General features: G+C 41.0%; 1 protein-coding gene across 4 annotated transcripts in view; it reads right to left on the bottom strand.

Moving 5' to 3' along the window:
• Sema5a (semaphorin 5A) overlaps nucleotides 1-19,977 on the bottom strand; it is a 432,689-nt gene that overhangs the window by 123,790 nt on the left and 288,922 nt on the right. For all 4 annotated transcript variants that reach the window (XM_057789435.1, XM_057789432.1, XM_057789434.1 and 1 more), the window contains 3 exons: nucleotides 19,451-19,513; nucleotides 10,722-10,820; nucleotides 8,941-9,154 (listed from right to left, as the gene is read on the bottom strand). In XM_057789435.1, coding sequence (XP_057645418.1) covers nucleotides 8,941-9,154; nucleotides 10,722-10,820; nucleotides 19,451-19,513 — 376 coding nt within the window. The remainder of the gene's footprint in view (nucleotides 1-8,940; nucleotides 9,155-10,721; nucleotides 10,821-19,450; nucleotides 19,514-19,977) is intronic.

Genomic DNA, 19,977 nt, shown 5'->3' on the forward strand with positions numbered 1-19,977 from the left:
CAGAAGGCATCTTCTAGCATTTGCAAGCCTGAATGACAGTGATGCATCAATAGAAAGGCTCAGATGCACCTTTCTTTCTCACTTGAGAAAACAGAACCTGTGCTGAGCCTGCAGGATTTGTTGCTCTCCAGTTTCCTGCACTGCAGGTCGTCTGGCATGGGAACTGAGTCCATTTGGAAACACAGCCTGCTGCCCTACAGTGAACCTTGGGATGATGATGGGTCTCTGACTGTGTGACCAGCTGCTAAGTTAGGAAGCTCCATTTCTTGGAGAACAGGTCTTTTGAAGTTCATCTAGCATCCTTTCTCAAATGCTACGGACACACCAAAATACAGATCAAACAGGCAGTCAAGTATCTTTTGTGTTTATAGATGCAGATCTGGAAGAAAGGACTCCAGTGTCGTCAGACAGAATCACAAGATGCACACTGTCTCCTAGTATTTGACCCTTGTCTCTTGTTAAAATGCAATTCACTGCAAACTAGTATGTATCATTCTTGAAGGAATTGAACAAGCCATAAATGGGGCATTGCTGTCTTCTCTGTGGTGGATATCAGGAAGAACAAGCTGAGATATCATTTATACGTCATTACTATCAGAGCTACAGGTGAATAGAAGCTTTTCTGCTGACTCATTCCGAGCAGAAGGAACCATCGTTCTAACTGAGCATGTCTATAAACATGTGGATGGGGAAGCTGACTGTTCTCATATTTAAAACATTGACGTACAGATTATAGAATATTATGCAACGCATGTCAGACAAATGAAGAGGGCTAGCCATCAGAACATCAGAATAGTGCTCCATCTCACAGAATGATGACTGTACCCAGAGGAGACTCTCGATAAGAGCACCTGGGAGTGACGAGAATACAGAGCAACAAGCATCAGAGATGAGTCTGGCTGTGTAAAATCGCAGAGGGCCATCTGAAGGAAGTCTCCTAATCTATACTTCCTACTCGAATGCCCCAAGCACTCACGGGGGAATGTAGTATTCTCAAATGTCATGATCTGAGGATTGCTGCCTGGAGTCAATGAGAATAGATGCGAAAGGCATGAAAGAACTCTAATGCTTCAAGTTTATGAAATTATTATCACAAGCATCAAAATCCATGGAAACAATCCCTTATAAACAAAACAACACTCAGCAAAATGCTTGCTAAAAGCAGAGTTGGCATAACTGAGGATGGAACCCCCGTAGCCTGCAGCACTGCTCTGGACTGAACCATTGGCCTGTGACATGTTCTGTCACCCTGCGTGACTACTTAGAGCACCGAAGACATACTCTGCAAGACTGGGAACAAAGGCATTAGCTCTTAGTAAGACCACAACAAATGGTGGCTAGTACTATTGCACCTTTCTTTATTCTTGCTCTTCCTTTTTGACTAGTTTGTTTTTGGCAGAACTTCAATCAATACCAATAATGAATAAACAAACATACCCCACATGTATCAAGCTTAAAGACGGTCAGGATTTGCAAAGCATAAATGCAGTTTGGCAGAGTTTTACCACCAGGGGGCCTTTTCGCAGTTAGGAAAATGTATTAATAAAAATACTCTTTACATATGACGAACAACAAATCACTCTAATTTGTAAGTTCAGTCATTATAAAGATATTTCCATACCATTTTATAACTTTCCGATATCCCCTCCCCTATTTTTGTCTTTTTTATCTTTGTCACAAGTAACACAGAATGTCCTGTAAAAACTTCCAAAATTAAGCGCAATTTCATTTAGGTGTTTAGATCACCCAATTACATGTTGGTACTTAGGTCTACTAAAGCTTAATTAACGGTTCCTTAACCCATAATTTGCAACCACAGCTCTTTTCCTGAGATTTCAGCTAAATCATAGCTAGATCACCCATAGATGACATATGTCTGCATGTATGTGTACATGTAGTTTTATGTGTATCACATGCATGCAGTACTGAGGTATAGGTATACACAGCTCAATACTTCCATCTACTGGCTGTATGAACTTTTATTCAATTTATTTAACCATTATTTTATCCGATTTAAAATGGCAATAATGATACACCACTTGAAATATCATTGTGAGAGTCAAAGAAATGTATGCCAATGGCCAAGTACTTGGTTGGCAATAATAAAAATACAGGATAGAAAGTATAACTGTGTCGTTATATAAACTGAATAAACACACACATAAATAAACAGATCATTGCTATTTACTTGACAGCTGGACTGATTGAGTGTCTATTCTCCTATGAAATTAGGGCTCCACTCCTTCCAGTTAGTCTGGGGCAAGATGGCGACAGCCTGAGAGAGAACAGTGAGGGTAGACAGGCTCAGAATGGAGCCAGTGTCAGGACAGAAGGTTTGGAATGGAAAACCTGGACAGATCAATAATCCAAAATGGGGATCTGGGGCTTCAGGCACATGAGGGAATATTCAGACTTCTGTGGAATTTGAGGTGTCAGGGAGGTGTGGAAGCCCAGAACAAGCTTATCCCTGGCTATACTATATAATCATGTGACCATTGCCACCTCAGGAACTCTCAGAATGCAAGGCAGAGGAAAGCTGAAGCAGTGGTTCAAGTGACTTTCCTCTCACCCTCATGGGGAATGTGGCCCTTGCAAGACATTGTTTGTACGGCTTTGCTGATCCCAGGAGTGCCTTACAGCCTGTGCTGTGTTCTCGCCCAGCCATCTAGAGAGCAGCTCCCTCCTAGACTTCCCCTTCTTGATGCTGATGGAGCCTCAGTATGCGGGTGTTTGCTTAGACATTCCTGCTCAAAGAAACCAAGCCAGTGGGGTCCACTGGGCATCTCCCTTCAGTTCAGGCACACAGCCTCTGGTGGCCTCACCACCACCTTTACTCCCCAACCCACAGGTTCCCAGGCGCATTAGCTAGAATTAACGTCATGAATATTTGTAAACATAGAAAATTGAACATTTCTATTTGCAATATTCATTTTTTCCTGATTTTTTTTGCTTTTGGATTCATTTTTTTAACAAATGATAACTTAATCTGCCAGATCAATACCTGTAAGATTTTTAATTAGAATGTTTAGTTGAATTCAGATAAAATGGAAAATATTGAAATGCATATATACAAATATATATAATATAATATTATATATTATATAATATAACATACTAAATATATTATGTTATATATTATATATTACATTATTATATTGTATATATGTATCTATTAAAAGGCACAAAGTAAAACACATGAAATTAATTTGGAAGATGATCTCTGCTGCAACACTGTACGTTTTTATTAAATTTCTTTCTGACAAGCTACAACAGAATAAATAATACCATATGATGGCTCTATCTTTGTGTCCTGGTTTGATTGGGTCCAAGGAAAAGCACAAACGAAAATAAACAAAGATAAAACCACAGAGATTCAGCTGTCTAATATGTAGCGAGGAGGGAACCAATGCAGGAAAACTAGAGAAAACCAAATGCTTAACAGATGACAGCAATAATTTCTATAACCCTCAGAACTATGCATCTTACATACAGAGATAACAATGTGATTTGAGTCAAGAAGACAGTCCAACACAGGACCCTTGGCAGACAGAGAGGAAGTGATATTTACAACCAGCAGGGGAGGAATGCCAGAGTCCCACAAGGAAGCTGCTCCAATTGTGAGACAATGAGCAGGCAGCGTTTCTCTAATTTACGCCAGTGCTAGGAAATGTCTTCATATTTCTCTGGAGAGAGATAGCCTTCTCCCAGTATGGATTTTAGGTAGAGTTCCATGTAAATCAGCACACACTATTTGTGCTTTTACTGAAATATATCACCCATTCTCCTTTGAGATGTGCAAATCAAAGCCCCCAGGTTCCAAGTGACTTGTTTGGCAAGTGTAGAAACTCCCTAGACTGGCAAGGACTCTGAGGCTCCTCAGCTTTCAGTCACTCGGTGCTCAGTTAATGTCATATTATTTTCAAAAAGCAGTACCAAATTGATTTCTTACATCCCATAAAGGGTTGTGTTAAATCATCCTGCCAGCTTGTCTTCTTTGGTTGGGTAATTTCAGTTCATTATAACCTTTTTTTCTGCAATGCTTCAGCAATGAAGAAAATGCTCAACTCTTTCTCAAAGTACATATGGCCCTCTTCCATGGCAGTTTTGCATGAAGATATATGTATCACTGGAGAGGAAGAGCTCACGCCGACTGCTAGTACTTCCTAATGTGTAATCTAAACATAAAGGACGTTGCTATCACATGGTAGGTGTGGGGTGCAGGCTATGGGGTGGGATCTGTTTTCAAATCCTAGGTTGTCATTGGGTGTGGTTCAGGTGTCACCTGGACATTGAGGGCCAGGATTTCCTTTGGATGTCTACAGGGAAGACTATCAGTGAGATGGATGTGGGGCGTCCCTTCTAACCGGAGTGTCTACTCAGCCTCTGCAATTCTCCCATGTAACTTGCACGGTAACTAATCTGCAGCAGGGGTACCAACAGACAGATTGTGCAGAAAGAGAATTTATTAAGATATTTTGGTATGTCAAAGGGATAAGCATATATAATTTGCAAGAATTTCCAAAACAAATGGATTCAGCACAGCAAATTCATCCTGATACATATTTCTGATGAATAAGATTAGGCATGAACATTAGAAAAATTCATTGTACTGTACTATATCACATATGTGGTATATTTTCTGACCCTGTCATGGTGCCCTACCCAGTTTAAGGTTCAGGAGTCATATGGCTAAAGAGAGAGCCCTGTTCACAGCAAGGTTCATTTTACATTTCCCTAGGCATATATTAAAAAATATAAAGGTGGCCATGGAATCTGCCTTCATGTTTGTTTTACAGTGTTTTCCTTTCCCTTGACAATAACTTGGTTTTTCATTTAATTTTACCCACCCAGCCCTCTTTGCTTTCATATTCTTTATTTGGCATGTGTTAGCTGCAGTCAGTGATGCCAATCTAGAAGGCCAAAGTCTTTTCCTCATTGGATGTTGTAAGGAGACTGCTTGTTGGTTCCCAGCTCCTCAGCCCCGAAATAATCACACAGAAACTATATTATATAAACCACCGATTGGCCCATTAGCTCTGGCTTCTTATTGGCTAGTTCTTACATATTAATTTAACCTATTTCCATTAATCTGTATCACCATGTAGCAGTGGCTTACCGGGTAAAGTTCCAGCATCTTTCTCTGGTGGGGCTTCATGACTTCTCTCTGACTCTGTCCTTCTTTTCCCCAGCATTCAGTTTAGTCTTCCCTGCCCAGTTCCTTTCTACTCTATCACGGGCTCAAGACAGTTTCTTTATTAACCAATGGTATTCACAGCAAACAGAGGGGAACCTACATCATTTGGAACACTTCACTGTGTAATCACTATGAGCCAGGCCCTCATTGTTCCCAGAATGGAGCCAGTGTAGCCACACTGGCTACCAGGAGCCAGCACGGACCTTACAGGGCAGGCACCAATCCATTTCAGGGGTAGGCAATAACTACTACCCTTTGACATGTGTACAGGAATCTTCTTCCTCCAATATTTACTTATTAAAATTTAATTACTGTCTTTAAAGTCTCCAATGGGTCTCCTGAAGGCTTGGATATATCAGAGAGCTAGCACAATGGAAACAAGATAGACAGATATGAAACCAGGATGGTTCAAGACGGTCACCCAAAACGTTTTCTGGACTAGAAACTTGACACCTCACAGAACATGATACTTTAACTATGAGGATGTTTGTGAATCTCAAGTGAGTCCTACAGAGGCAACCAGGCATAGAAGCTCAGATTCGAGGTCACTCAAGAATTTGTATGTCCAGCAAATGGGGCAGGCAAATGGTTCGCCAAAGGAGGAAAACCAGCAAGTCCCTGAGTGTTCATAGATAACATCCACACTGAGCTTCACAGGAACTTTTTAAAGTCCACTCAGGAGTTTCTTTCGGTGTTCTCAGAGAGGTACCAAGCTATGCAAACGCACAATTGCCTCAGTTTACAAACACTTGTACAGCATTCTTTTGGACATATGCTTTCCTTTTCTTTTTCATGGGTTTACTGTTTCCCCAATTCGACTGTCACTTTCATGAAGGCAAGTTTTATAGCTTCTATTTTAAGCTTTGGCTATTAAACATTTATTGCTCTGTCTGACAGTAATCATTTAATAAGGGTTAGAAATGATTAATATTTTAATGCATTAAAGCTGTTAAGAAATTTCTCTAAATACATAAATTTGTTTTAAGAGTAATTTTGGCACAGAGGAAAAAAATCTGGTCTTAAAAATTATATTCACCATCGAACACACAATTTAATGCTCCAGATGCCTGCATATGGCTATTCAGCCGATTATTCTGCATTTGGTAAGTGAAGACGTAAAATGACTGAAGCAGGGCAGACGCGATGGGGGTGAAAAGGAGCATCTTCAAATGCTTGTACTTGAGCCACTCTCAAACATATGAGTCTTGCCTTTGTTGCTGTTTTGAGTTTCTTTGTTTTTTTTTTTTTTAATGATTCTAGGCTTCAACTGAGATATGTTGCCTATGTAATAGCCTCATTCTTTCTTCTATTGATCAAATATTCTTATCTCCTACTCATTTAGCAAGCACTGACTAAGCCTAAGGTACTAAATCCAAAACATGGCTCCCACCTAACCCTTGCCCTCAAGAAATTCACAAACTAATGAGGGAAACAAAACAGTCAATTTTCATTTTACTTATTTTTCCAGTCTGTTCATGTTGCTATGGCAAAAACACCAAGGGGGCTTATTATAAAGAACAGAAATTTGTTTCCCAAATGCATGGATCGAAACACTACCAGCGAAGCTACTAGCATACTTCATGATGGGTAAAGGCTTATTTCCAAGTTCACAGATCTCACATGATGGAGGAGGTTAGACAGCTCTCTGCATTGTAGCCTCCTGAGAGGGCACCAATACCGTCATGAGGACCCCACCTTCAGGACCCCCAGTCATCCTCCAGATATTTCACATGGGGGAGGGGAGTCAGATTTTAATCTGTGAATTCTAGAACATAGACTATGGCATCCATTAATTCATTTATTCAAACACTCATTATATTCCTCGGCAAGTGTAAAATAAACCAGTACACAGGAGAGACTAACTCCAATGATTGGTACATGCCCCTTTTGTTGAAAGATGGAAGTTAAATGATAAAATATTATAATGGCTAGCGGTAAAACTCATAGTAAAGGGTCATGAGGGCAAGACAGCACAGGAAGCAATTTTTAAATAATGTGGTCAGGATGATAGTTCACAGAGAAGGGGATGTTTGAAGAAAAACTAAATTGAAGCAGCTGGCCAGTAGAAGAAAAGTTAGTTGATTTTCGACTCTCTCTAGCTAGTGAAAATTGCCAATATATAGGGAAGCAACTTTAAGATACCACAATAAACGCTTCAGAGACAATAGGGAGCTATCTATAGGGAGTAGGTGGGTTAAGTTGAAGTGAGTTCAAAAGAAGAGGTGTTAATATGGGAAATATAGTTACTTCTCAGTTCAGAAAACCATTCACGTTGCACTTTGGAAACAGTACAGTCAGCCAAACTCCTAGAGGCACAGAGATGATGGCGTGGCTTTCCTAAGAGGGAGTTTCAAAGGCAAACTGGGATGCTCGGCTTGACAGCATTATTCAGCAATTACCTGAGAGATAAATGGCAGGCAGATGATGGATGATGGAAAGGTGATAGATGGATAGGTGACTGGTAGATGAGAGATACATAGAGACATACAGATAGATGAATGTTTGACAATCCTGAGTAAAAGCCAATAGTCCTCAAAAGGAGATAGCTTCCCTTGGGCAACATTTGAGAATATATGTATTTATTTTTATTAACTTATAGAGGGGGAAGAATGACTAGGCTCTAATGGACAGAGATCACAAATGACACTAAATACCCTCCGCAAAGACAATGCCTTTCCCATAACAAAGAATGATCTGAGCACACGAGTAGCATCAGGGTGGGAGGACTATTATCTACATATACAGTTTGTGATGGGAATAAGACCACTAAATCTTTGTAGGTCATGAAATAGCAAAACAAGTATTATAGTAGCAAAGCCAAGACTCCACCTTTGTGACAACGGTCACATGAAGCCTGAGGTGATGGATTACCGCATGTGCCGGACACCCCCTTGTGAGTGTGGACACACTCACATACACAAGGATGGCTTTCCCTAGCATGCTGGGCTTTCACCTAGCAACACACTTCTGTGTAGCTGCTCTCTCCATTCTCTGGCTGTTTAATTAACAGCTAATTGTTTCTTGCTTGCAATGGACTGATACTTTCTGTCAGTTTCCAGTTCCATAAAAGAGAACTAGACACTAGCCTGGTATGTCTTCCAGGGGATACTGCCACATCTGGAAAGAGGTCTGAAGTTACAGTGATGATTCTGCATCGGTGAGTGGAGCAGAGCTGCTCTGAGGACCAATGTGTCAGGCTTTGCCTGGCAAAGTCTAAAGCGACAAGACTTGGGTCCCCATGAACTCTCAAGGCCTTGCATTAAACTCTGAAGATGCTTGCCTCCAAAATGATAGACACGTACACTAATGACATTTTTAAGATTGTCAAATTATTTGGAGTTACTTCTAGGCAAATGGGTTCTTTATACTGTCTGAAAATGTCATGAAATAGTACTAATTTCTTGTTCAAATTTATCAAGTAGACATTAAGAAAAACACACGAGCCTACATGCATCTATGGCATAGCATGTAATTTCCTAGATTTCACACAGCAACATAGGGAGAAACAGCGTAACACGGATGAGTGTTCTTGTCAGCTCCAGCTGACAATATAGACCTATTATCATGGCTTATAGTGTTGGGGCTATCACGCCAACTCCTAGTACTAAAGAATATACTGCTCATTACCAGTACTAGATGTGCTGTTCCTCGAAGGTGACCCTTGCTCTTCTTTATTAAATGTGACTATATATTTAAGCCAGGTATCACAAACAACAGCGTGAGGCTGGGGTGAATGAAGGTCTTACCATTGAGCCATTTGGAGTTGTACTGTGCAGTTCGAAGAGGAGGTAGCGAACCCAGACTTCTGTAAATGGCTGGATCTCGCCCTGGGAAGTCCATGGCTGTTGCAGCATAAAGCTCCCCACTGGCAGTGAGCAGAGCTGTCGAATTGTGTTGGGGACTGTAGGGACAGCGCGCCATGCCACTGATCTGATCCTGGATCTCAGTCAGGTTACTTAACTATTGGTGAAAATAAAAGGGGACCCAGTTATCCTTGGGAACTCCCATTGAGTGTCCTCATGTCCTCCACCATATACCTGTGCTAGACAAGTGCCCCAGGTATGCTCTGGGGTGTGGGAGATGAAAAGGTTTCCTAACTCTGACGTTAAGAAAACAGTTCTCCACAATCTTGGCCAGAGACTCCATCCTTGTAGCTACAGAACTTTATGCTAGTGATACAATAGGAAACAAGGATATTATATATATATATATATATATATATATATATATATATATTGATTTGATGTAGGATGTGTTCTACTTCAACGAGGAATCTAATTTTAATATTTATAGATATATAAATCATCATAAGGAAGGATTTTCATAATATTAGCATGACCAAAAAACAAAAACCTAGTTCTAAATACTATTTAGTGACAAGCATATGTCAATATTCTGTACCATGTAGTACACATTTCTTTTTCTTTTCTCCCTTTTAGTCTTGAGAAAGCTGTATGTACGTCGGATGTTGGCTTGACTTGCCAAACGCTGGTTGCCAACTAATAAAACACGAGAAGCTGTTGCTGTTTGTTTGGTATTTTGGTGTTTGACAAGGCTCAATTTCAATTTGGTTCTTGACTTTTAACTGAGTTTAAAAAGACACTTAAAATGGTTTATACAGGAATAGCAAGGTCACCCTGTCCTCTGCTGTTGGAAGCATAGTCCTGGGGAAATTACATAAAGTCTTCAAGTCTCAGAATCTTTCCTTTTAAAAACTTCCCGGCACAGTAACCTCATGATTTAAATGCTGAAGATGGGGTGTTTACAATGGGATCCCTCGCTGACAGCTGCATATGCTAAGCGGGGAACTCTTTGTGGCCAGCACGGACCCTCTTCCTGCGCCTTCTCTTTATGTCCCACAACTGAATATAAATTTTAAAATAATGAACAGTAAGCTGAGATGATAAGTTAAGGTTCTAAGAGAAGTTGTACTATCCATAAATTAACATAATGGTGTTTCCTAGTTATATTTCTCGAGGAAGATTAAATTAATATCCTGAATTAGGAAGAGAGCATGCATGTCTAATGACCCTGCCATTCCTCCACAGTGGGACTTGTAAGATGAAACTCCCTGTCTATAAAAGCAGTCCTGCCTTGTCTCGCTTCTGCTTATGGATATGTTTGTTTGTTCATTTTTTGGCATACCTCCTATTCAGCTTACATACACTTTATTTCTATATGAATTGTGATTCTAGAGCATTTTAGTCATTGATCATATTTCTACCATAATGAAAACAAGAAAGAAGTGTATGTTTATGGTTGGTACTTAAGGTCCTTAATTGGGAAAACACTGACTGAAATAGTTTCAAAGTATACCTAAGTATGTAACATACAACTAGTTTCTGTTCCTTCATATACATGACAGTCATGACTGATTAGACATGAACAAATTAAGCATTTATTAATGCTGCAATGTTGCAAAAGGTATTTGCCCTTGGTGTACAGGGACACCTTTATGTGGGGCTCTGAAGGCGTTATGTCTTGTTGCTCCCGATGGAAGTTTGTGAGGTTTAGTGCAGACACATACCGAGCGGATGGTACAGACAGGTGTGAAAGCATTGGTCCCGCAGGTGAATAGCCGGTCCCCGGCCACTAAGAGCACTCTGATATAGTTCTGGCATTCCTCCTGGAAAACAGAAGCAACAGGGACACACTGAGAAGTCCTGAAGGCAACGAGGGTGGTGAGCATGGATGTACCATGTCTGCCAGGAAAAGGAAAAAAGACTAGTTCTTCTCCAGTGTTAACTAAAGGCAGCAATTAAAACCATTGACCTTATATCTATACCCGGACACTTGTACAGTCGATAGTACTTACTGAGGCAGGTGTGCATCTAATTATAGCTTCTAAACATGTCTTCTTTTGATAAACACGAATTCATCTTGAATTGTACTACAAACTTTGAACTTTCTTAGATACATATAGGAAAATAAATAAAGTTAGTCTATTCGATGCTTCACATGGAAATATTAGCTGCCTTGGAAGGCTTGTGTAGCCTTAATCCTATGCAAAGAATCTTATGTAACCATGGAATACTAAGACAGGGAGAGATGTCTTCCCTAGGAAAGAGCACACCAGGTGGCACATCAACAGACTCTCCCTATGGGACTAATATCGTGCCAGGTGCCACGGTCCACTCCCCATAGAGTACCATGATGCCAGGATGATTTGAATCCCACATAATCCCTGACAAAACAGATCCAATCGTATAGCAACTCAGCTCTCTGGTCACATGAGCTTCACTGTCAGTAACAGTAAGAGTTTGCAATCATCCGCTTTGCTCTATAGCCTGGCTCAGACAACGCAAATTGCTCACTCACAAGAATTTGGGTTCTGGAAGAGAAGTGAGCTATCAAATATACATGATTCTCTTTGCTCCATTGCTAACAATAAAAGCAACATATCATGACTGGCTGAGAAAATGGAGAAAACAAACAAACAAACAAAAAAACAACAGAAAGTGCTGTGGAATATTAACTGAAGATGCTTGTTTATGCTGTAGAACATTTGTTTAATGATGCAAAGATGGGTTGCATTCTTTTATGCTGCATTTGTTTAACTCTGTGAAATTTTGTTACTTTGCCTGTCTTGATTGGCCTAATAAAGAGCTGAAGGGCCAAAGGCTGGTTAGAGTTAGGAAAGGTGGGGCTGGCATGCAGAGATTAAATAGAAGGAGAAAAGAGATGAAGGAGCAAGAAAAGGAGAAGGAAAGGAGGACATCAAAGGTCCAGCCACCCGGCCATCCAGCAAGCCACAGAGTAAGAAGGAAAGAAAGGTATAGAACAGAAAATGACAAAAACCCAGAGGTAACAGGTAGATGGGATCATTTAAGTTAAAAAAAGCTGGCTAGAAGCAAGCAAAGCTAATATTTTAATATAAACTGGATATTTATAATTAATAATAAGTCACCATAGATTATTTGGGAACTGGGTGGTGGGCCTCCCAAAGAGACAAAGAATAAACAACAACAAGAAGAAAAATTCAAGTTAGCAGAAAATTTGGAAAATAAGTATGAATGGTTATTACTTCTTGGGTACTGAGAAAAGTAGAACAGTTGGGGGAACAAAGCTTGCTTTGTTCCTAAATGGAATAGGTTAGCAGAAAATTTGGAAAGTAAGTATGTGTAATTGTAACCACGTGGGTACTGAGAAAAGTACAGCACGCGCAGGAGCAAAACTTGTTCTGTTCCCAAATGGAACAGGTCAGGGGAGTTCCAGGGAGCAAAGACCAGCACGAAAGGCTTCAAAGATCCATTCCCAGGTGAGGGGACCAGGGCACAGAAACCTAGGAGTTTGGATCAACTGGATCAAAGGGAGAACTAACCCAGGAAACCAAGGGCGGTCTGTATGAGGTGCCTCCACCAAGACCCTTCCAGAACACAGGGCGGAGTGTCCTTGATGGAATTCATGGATACACCATCATGATAATGACCCTGTAATAAAGACTGGGATGGAAAATTACAGACGGTGATGAGGGTGGAGTGCTGCCTTTGGAATTCTTTCGAGGACTATGTGAGAGGGAACAGAAATTTTCTTCTTAAAGCAAGGGGCCGCCCCAAGGAGTGAGTCTCACTAGAGGAAACCACTCTGCTGTAAAGAACAAGCCAAAGGGAAATTGTTCCAACTGAAAAGACCCGAACCGCTGCTGCTGTCTGCAGACCTGGCAAGGGGAGAGCAGGCAACCCAGCAAGTTATGAAAGGAAAGGGAAAGACAGAGATAACAAACAGTGTGTTTATGCAAGTCTCCCAAATGAAAACACAGAGCCAGGGAGTCAGAAGGCTGCCACCTTCCTGCAGGCATGTCACAGCCTGATGGGGAAGCAGAATGTCAGCAGGGGTGTACGATGTCGAAATGTGCAGAGAGAAGCACAAAGGGCTCAAGTGGTTCTTTAATCAAAGAAACAGGGATGAGAGAGCACGGGGAGTTATTTCAGCTGCAGTGGAGGGTAAAGGAGCATGTTCTGATAATGAGGACTTTGGAAGAATTCACTAGGCCTTGACCAGTTTCCCCAACTGAATGTTGAGGAGGAACGGAGCCATGGAGGGGACCAGGGTGTCAGAGAAGGAGACCAGAACCAAGGTGGAAAGAGAAGGAGGCCTGTGATCCATCTCTCTGACAGAGTGGAAGTCAGATATAGCCTTTAGAAACCTCAAAGGGCTTGTGATGAATGGAACCAATTGAAGGTAATAGAATATATTCTAGAAGACCCATCATATGAACTTCCATCCTCCTGGCATACAAAAGGTCAGTGAAAAAGGCTAAATGTCACCAGCTGGACCAAATCAAGCTTGCTTACAGGTCCTTCAAACATGACACCCAGAGGAGATCACTGTGTGTCTTCAACACTTTAAGACCTGAGTCCAGCCAAGGCTTAGCTCAGCTCGCACCTTCTGTGTGCCTCCCTTAGTGATTCTCTCCTCTTTAATTCACAAGCTGCTACCTCTTATTTGAAAATGTTTAGGTGTGAAAACGTATTCTTAAAACATCTTATTCTCTTAAAGAAAGGCTGGGGCAATTTCAAGCAAAATAAAATACAAAAAAAAAAAGAGAAAGGAACACTGTTTATCAAAAAATGTGTAGCTGTGTGCAGGTACGACTGTCAAGCAGGGTGGACCTGCTGGTGTCTCCTCAGCAACGCATGAACTGCTCATCAATTTCAATGAGGTAAGAATAAGATTGGGAAGTTGACAGCTTTATGTTACCTACAATATATGTGTCTTCCTTTTAACGATATATTACCTTTATGCACATCTATTGTGATGAAAGGAACAATGTGTGTGTGTGTGTTTATCTATATTTGTGTGTGTATACAGATGAGTGCTTATGATGCAATCTAGAATCATCTCTCACGGTTCTACGACTCTCCCTAGGTAACAAAATATAAGAATGCTCAAACGCCTCATACAAAAATATGCAGAATTTGTCTCTAAGCTGTACACATCTTACCATATGTTTTTAATTATTTGTAGATTATTTTTTAGTATCTATAGAATATAAATTCTATGTGAACATATTTTATGTTGTTTAGGGACTAATGTAAGGAAAAAACTTTTAATTAAGAAAAATCACACAAATACACAGTATCTGGTGTGCACAATCTACAGAAGGTGCCTTGTCTGGGATGAAAGGTCTTAGCTCTTAAAGCAATTGTGTAGCATACAGGCATGTCTAGAGCATCCCTTGTAAGTCCTTAAACTTATAACCATTCTAAACGTTGACATTTCAGGTAAAAACATCTAGCTCCAGCCCTCCATCACCAGGTTCCCAGGCAGAAAATACCATGACTTTCTTTTCTTAGTCATTAGGAGTTGACCTCTTTACAAGCATAATTTGACAGCCGAGGAGGCAGGACACAGGACACAGAATGAACAATAATACAAAGCCTTAGATCCTAATCCAAATTCTCCCACCATTTAGCACAATAATGCTAGGAACTTAGTGTCAAAAGTACTGAAATGAGATCATGAACAAGAACATTTTGAAAATTATGAAATGTCATAAATGCACAAAGCAGCTCTTTCATTCTTTAATAATTACTTATGTTTCCTTTGTGTAGTCCTGAAATGCCATGGGGGAGGCAGCTGAGTCCAGACAGAAGAATCAACAACAGACAAGGCGTTCTTGTTAGCTGCTGAGACAATTAGCTATTTGTGTCTAAAATAATATTTATGTGAAATGTATTTAAAGTGTTCTAAAGTTTGACTTCAATAACACATATTTCAAAGACAATGAATTGTAATAGATCTTGTTATACTGCTTTTGCATCAATAAAAATGGATTCTTTCCCCGGCTTTAATGCATGTAGATACTTACAGCATTTCAGCCACAGTGAGCAGAAACATCTAGAAGTAAATTAAAACTCAGACCTTACTCAGGATCCACAATCTCAGTGCCTAATTTCCTTGCAAGCCTTAATCAAAGATTTGAGTAACTTCTTGTGGCCCCGATTCCCTTGGTTATAAATTTCATGCCCCCACCACATGAAAGAATGCTTTTCCTTGACCCAGGAACACCAGGGGAGGAATCCTGAGCTCTGTAGCCAGCTGAGGAATGTTCTCACCAGAGAAGAAGTGGGTGCAGGAAGAAGCCCTGATGTAGGCTCAGCTACCTTCTTCCACACACCACATCTTAATGGCTGGGTAGTGAAATGCATTGTACTTTATGGCACACATAGCTTTTGGGGACAATAGAAAAGAACTGAGTTCAGTTGAAACGCCTGAATTGTTTGCATTTTTAAAATGTCATATTTTTGCATTATTCTTTTTACTGTAGGGAGACGAGAGACTTTGTAATTCTGTGCACATTCTCAGAATACTACAGCACGAGCAAATTTAGTAAGTATCTGAATTTTCCTTATAAATTCATGACCACCAAGAAAAGCATGAATTCCATCCCTCCAAAGAGACACTGTATTCTGGCCACATTGAAATGTTACTTGATTTGGATTCTAGGTGTTGTCAGCCTGGGGATCTTCGGGATGTCTGAAATCTGAGTTTCAATCAAGAGCCCATGGTCACCGCTCTTGGGGTGCTTTCTCAGAGGCTGACTTGTTCTCTTCCTTTCATGTGTCCCGGGTGCTAGGCGTGGGTTCCCCACTGGGTGGGAAACATGCCAGTGCCCAGTTGAGGAAAGAAAAGAGATGGGAATTAAGGAAAGAGGATTTTGGGAAGGCAGTTAGGGTAAGGTATCATTTGTTCTCACCTCCTGGGCCAGGCTACAGTGTCATCTATCCTAACAGGTTAGTGAAGCTAGCAACTCATTTGGTAAACATGAGTTTCTACAGTGCACAGTACCTGATCTTCTGCTTTATTCTGTTTTGATTTTGAGATAGGGTCTCACTGTTTCACCAGGCTGTCCTCAATCTCTGGGGCTCTAGTGATTCCTTGAATCAGCTTCCCCAGGAATTAGAATTATAGGCAGAAATTAGCTCAACAAGCGACTCCATAAACTGAATACTAGTTCAATGGAACACTGCATTTTAAAACTCTGGGTAAACTTATAATCATATTTACTACAACCTAAAATAAAATTTGATTTATCTTGCACACAATATATGGTGTTTGAAATTTATCTTCATTTATTTTAATACATTAATCTTAAGGGTGAACAAACACGGTTGAAATTAACTTATAATTACCAAGATTTGCCATTATTCTTAGTCCATTAAAAACCCAAATCATACGAACTATAGAGGGATGATTTGATGTGAAGACATTTGTTTCCTCATTTTCCTTATTTGTATTAGAGAAACTTAATTTTGTGTACTGGCAATTTGTTCCTTCTTGGATCGGGGGGTGTATTACTTACTGGCCATGGATGATGCTAGTCTATCAAATTAGTTTCTAAATAAGAAATTAACAAAAGGTCACAGCTTGAGGTGGGATGTGGGTTGGTAAGTTCAGCTGAGCAATTTCCCCAGTAGTAACCGAAATGAAGCCACCTGGATGCTCTGATTAAGGATTTGTAGCCTATGCTGCAGAGAAAACTCTGGATGACTGTGCAGGCCTTGGCATTCTCTCCTAACACACAAGGACCACAAAGAGTTGGAACTCCAGGAAGGGGAATAGAATTAACTGTTAGCATTTTCCAAAGTCTGGGAACCAAATATACCAATAGGTTCCTGGTAAAATTAAAAAAAAATACTCCGAGGGATTAAAAAATGAGCAATGTAAAAATTGACAACGCGTAAATCATTTGATAAATTAAGTGACCAATTCCCTGGGAATGTCTGGAGTAAATTTGATTGTATTTGGGTTATTATGCCATGTTGGGCAGAGGCAGATGAGTTGCTAAACATACTGCATGAAAGAAAAAGACCCCTTGAAAATACTTCCTGTCCCCACCATCTAAAGTGGTGAGGATGATCAACTGATTGAGACCCATTGGAGTGAGCTTAGTGTGTTCATTCACTCACACAGGAATGCCAACCTCCACCCTGTGTGCCAAAGGGCTGCAGAAGGGCACCACAGCCATAAAGAAACCGTTGGCACAGCTCGTGGTTGGACACTGGATGATTAGCCAGCATGATGAGGCAAAGACAGAAGCCTACAGGGTTTTCCAAGATGGATAACGGATGGAAGGAGGGTTGGAGCACATCAGCTGTGCCCGAAGAACTGAGCAAAGCATGTTGGGAACAGTACTCATGCCAATAGCAGTTTGAGAAGAGAGAATGAGATTCTCATGAGCAGTGAGGACAGTATTGAGGAAGGGGAGCAGGGGTGGTTCTCAGGTCTAAGGTTAGCAAATCTAAAACAAAAACCAAAGTTACAGACACAGACTACATTGTAGGGCACCTGTTGACCAGTGCAAGCACAGTCACAGGAAATAAGAAAAGAGAAACTGGCCCATAGCGAAGAGAAAATAAAAAGAAAGGGGGAGAAGGGGAGAGGGGCAGCTAGTGCCCAGGCCTTCTGAAAGGTAACTATGTCACCAGGCGGGCACTGTGTTACAGTGTTGAAGCTGAAGTGCTGAGAGCCCAGTGTGTCCATCTGTGAGCAGTGAGCCAAGCTATTTCCCTATCATTATCCCCACCCTTTGTAACTGTGTAACTGGTCTCCCTCCTTTTACTGCTCAGGATAGAGAGATTTAGGGAGCTTTAGGAGAAGGTGCCTAAATACTGGAGATTGCAACCTTCCCTATTGGTGATTCCTCACTGGTATGTAACCTCTCACTTGCGCTCCCAAAGGCAACCTCAATACAGTGACTGCTTCGCCAAGTACAATTTGGGTGGGATCATTTCTTCTGTCTGTTGATGATTCTCTGTCTAGGGTGAACAGATGTTTGTTCGCGGCTCCTGAGGAAAAACCACACAAGGGAATGGCGCATACTCTGGATGCCTGGCTGGCAGAAATAAATAAGAGTGCTCAGATGTATCCAATGATTGAGCTGCAAAATCCAGAGAGCCAACGGCCACGGAGAAGTCACATCTCCCAACCTTGCTATGTTTTACAGAACTCACCAAGCAAGTTAGAGAGTTCTCTACTATTTTTATTTATATCATTATATACTCATTTATTTGCAAGAATTTCATATTCTGGTTCTTTGCAACCCGGAGCCGCTAGTGTAGTTTCGTAAATTTTTAATGATTTAGCTCAGAGGTATTTCTGATGATTAAATATCTTTTGGTAAACAAGGTCTATCAATTTCTGCATTCTTTCCTCTTCTCCCTCCCCTTCTTCTCTTCCTTCTTTTGCTCCCTCTTTCTCTCACCCTTCCCTTCCTTTCTGAAGCCGTGTATTTCAGCTTAGCTAAGCTTATGATATATTACCACCTCTCTCCTTCTACACTGCTGAGATCTGCTTCGTCATCCAATTCTCAGAACCATTCTCCTAAGGGACAGGGAGCAAGACAGACTGTCACACTGTTATCGACACACAGCTGAGAGCCCCTTGCTCCTGCCCACTCCGTGTGCTGTATTGTCCCGCATGCTCGTGGCCCTGAGGCCAATGCTGTTCTGCCAGCTCCTTCTGCCCCTCCGCATGTATGGACATTTCCCCACGGACCAAAGTGCAGTCAGCATTAGAAAAGTCTACACGCTCCTCTTTCTACCAGTGTGTTCTGCCTCTGTTGGTACGCGGACTTTCCAGGGCTCACTGCGCTGGAGAGCAGCTGCAAGGGAAACTCCTCAGGGAACAAAGTTCACCTTTCCTGAAGACAGAGTTCCTGGAAAGATAAAGTCCTGTGTGTGCAGCAAACCCCAAATTGTTTGAAAGCATCGTGTGTGAGTACTAGCATGCACCCTCAATCTCAGTGGGTTTTTTTTTTTTAAGGAGAATTTGGGAGTGTAGATTTCAGCATTGACGGAGATAGAGCAAATCACAAGGATTTGCAAAGACCATCAAGAGTGCATCTTGTATCATTCTGGTGCAGTGATTTTATCGGGCAAGTGTTGAATATTTGTTTGGTAGGAACAAGATAATGCAACGACATAACTGTTCTCTGTAGTTAGCTGCAAAATATAGAAGAGGCAAACTAAATACTATTTTTAAATTATTTCTTATATTTTTCTAACAGCATCATAGCTAGTTTATTTTGAATCTTATATAATGATTCACAGTACCCATTAGATCTTAGTTTACTTTCTGATCCTTCGTGAAATGACTGTTTGCTGTGACTCAGTTCCCACTGAATGTCAAAACAAGGAACATTTACTCTTCACGTGTGTCCCACTTTGCAGGGACTCCTCCTATCAGGAACCTAACATTTTATATGCAGTTCCCAGCACAGGGTGGGGTACCTGTACCCTCTGTTTTCCTTACCTTCGATTTGCCCTTGCTATAACAGGCCTTCTTGGTAGCTTCATCACACTCCCACTCCACAGCCTGCAAAGAGAACACCAGCAAAACTTTAGGGCTTTGGCAGAAGAGGGAAAATAGGAAGGTCTCAGTGGCTAGATTAGATCATTGGCGCTTCTTTGTGCCAACACCTTCACAGTGGTATAGAATTAACACCAAATACAGGATAACAAGTCATGGGCTCACATTTAACTTCAAAATTAAGACATTTAAAAGACTTTTCCATTCATAGTCAAAGCAGCAGGACATCCAGATACAGTTACTGGTTACACAACATTGATTACTTGAGGGAAACCAGCGTAAGCAACCAGCTTAAAAAATCTGAACCATTTAGATCACAGTGTGTCATGCATCAACACTCACGGATAGTGCCAGGGATGACTGTGCATGTTCTAGCTACCACGGTATCCCTATACACGACAACAAGGGTCTGATGGGTTTGTGCACAGAGCACAGTGACTGCTGTCCATCTCCATGCAGTCACTAGCTCT

The sequence above is a fragment of the Chionomys nivalis genome, chromosome 15 (assembly GCF_950005125.1).
Source record: "Chionomys nivalis chromosome 15, mChiNiv1.1, whole genome shotgun sequence".
Classification (NCBI taxonomy): domain Eukaryota; kingdom Metazoa; phylum Chordata; class Mammalia; order Rodentia; family Cricetidae; genus Chionomys; species Chionomys nivalis.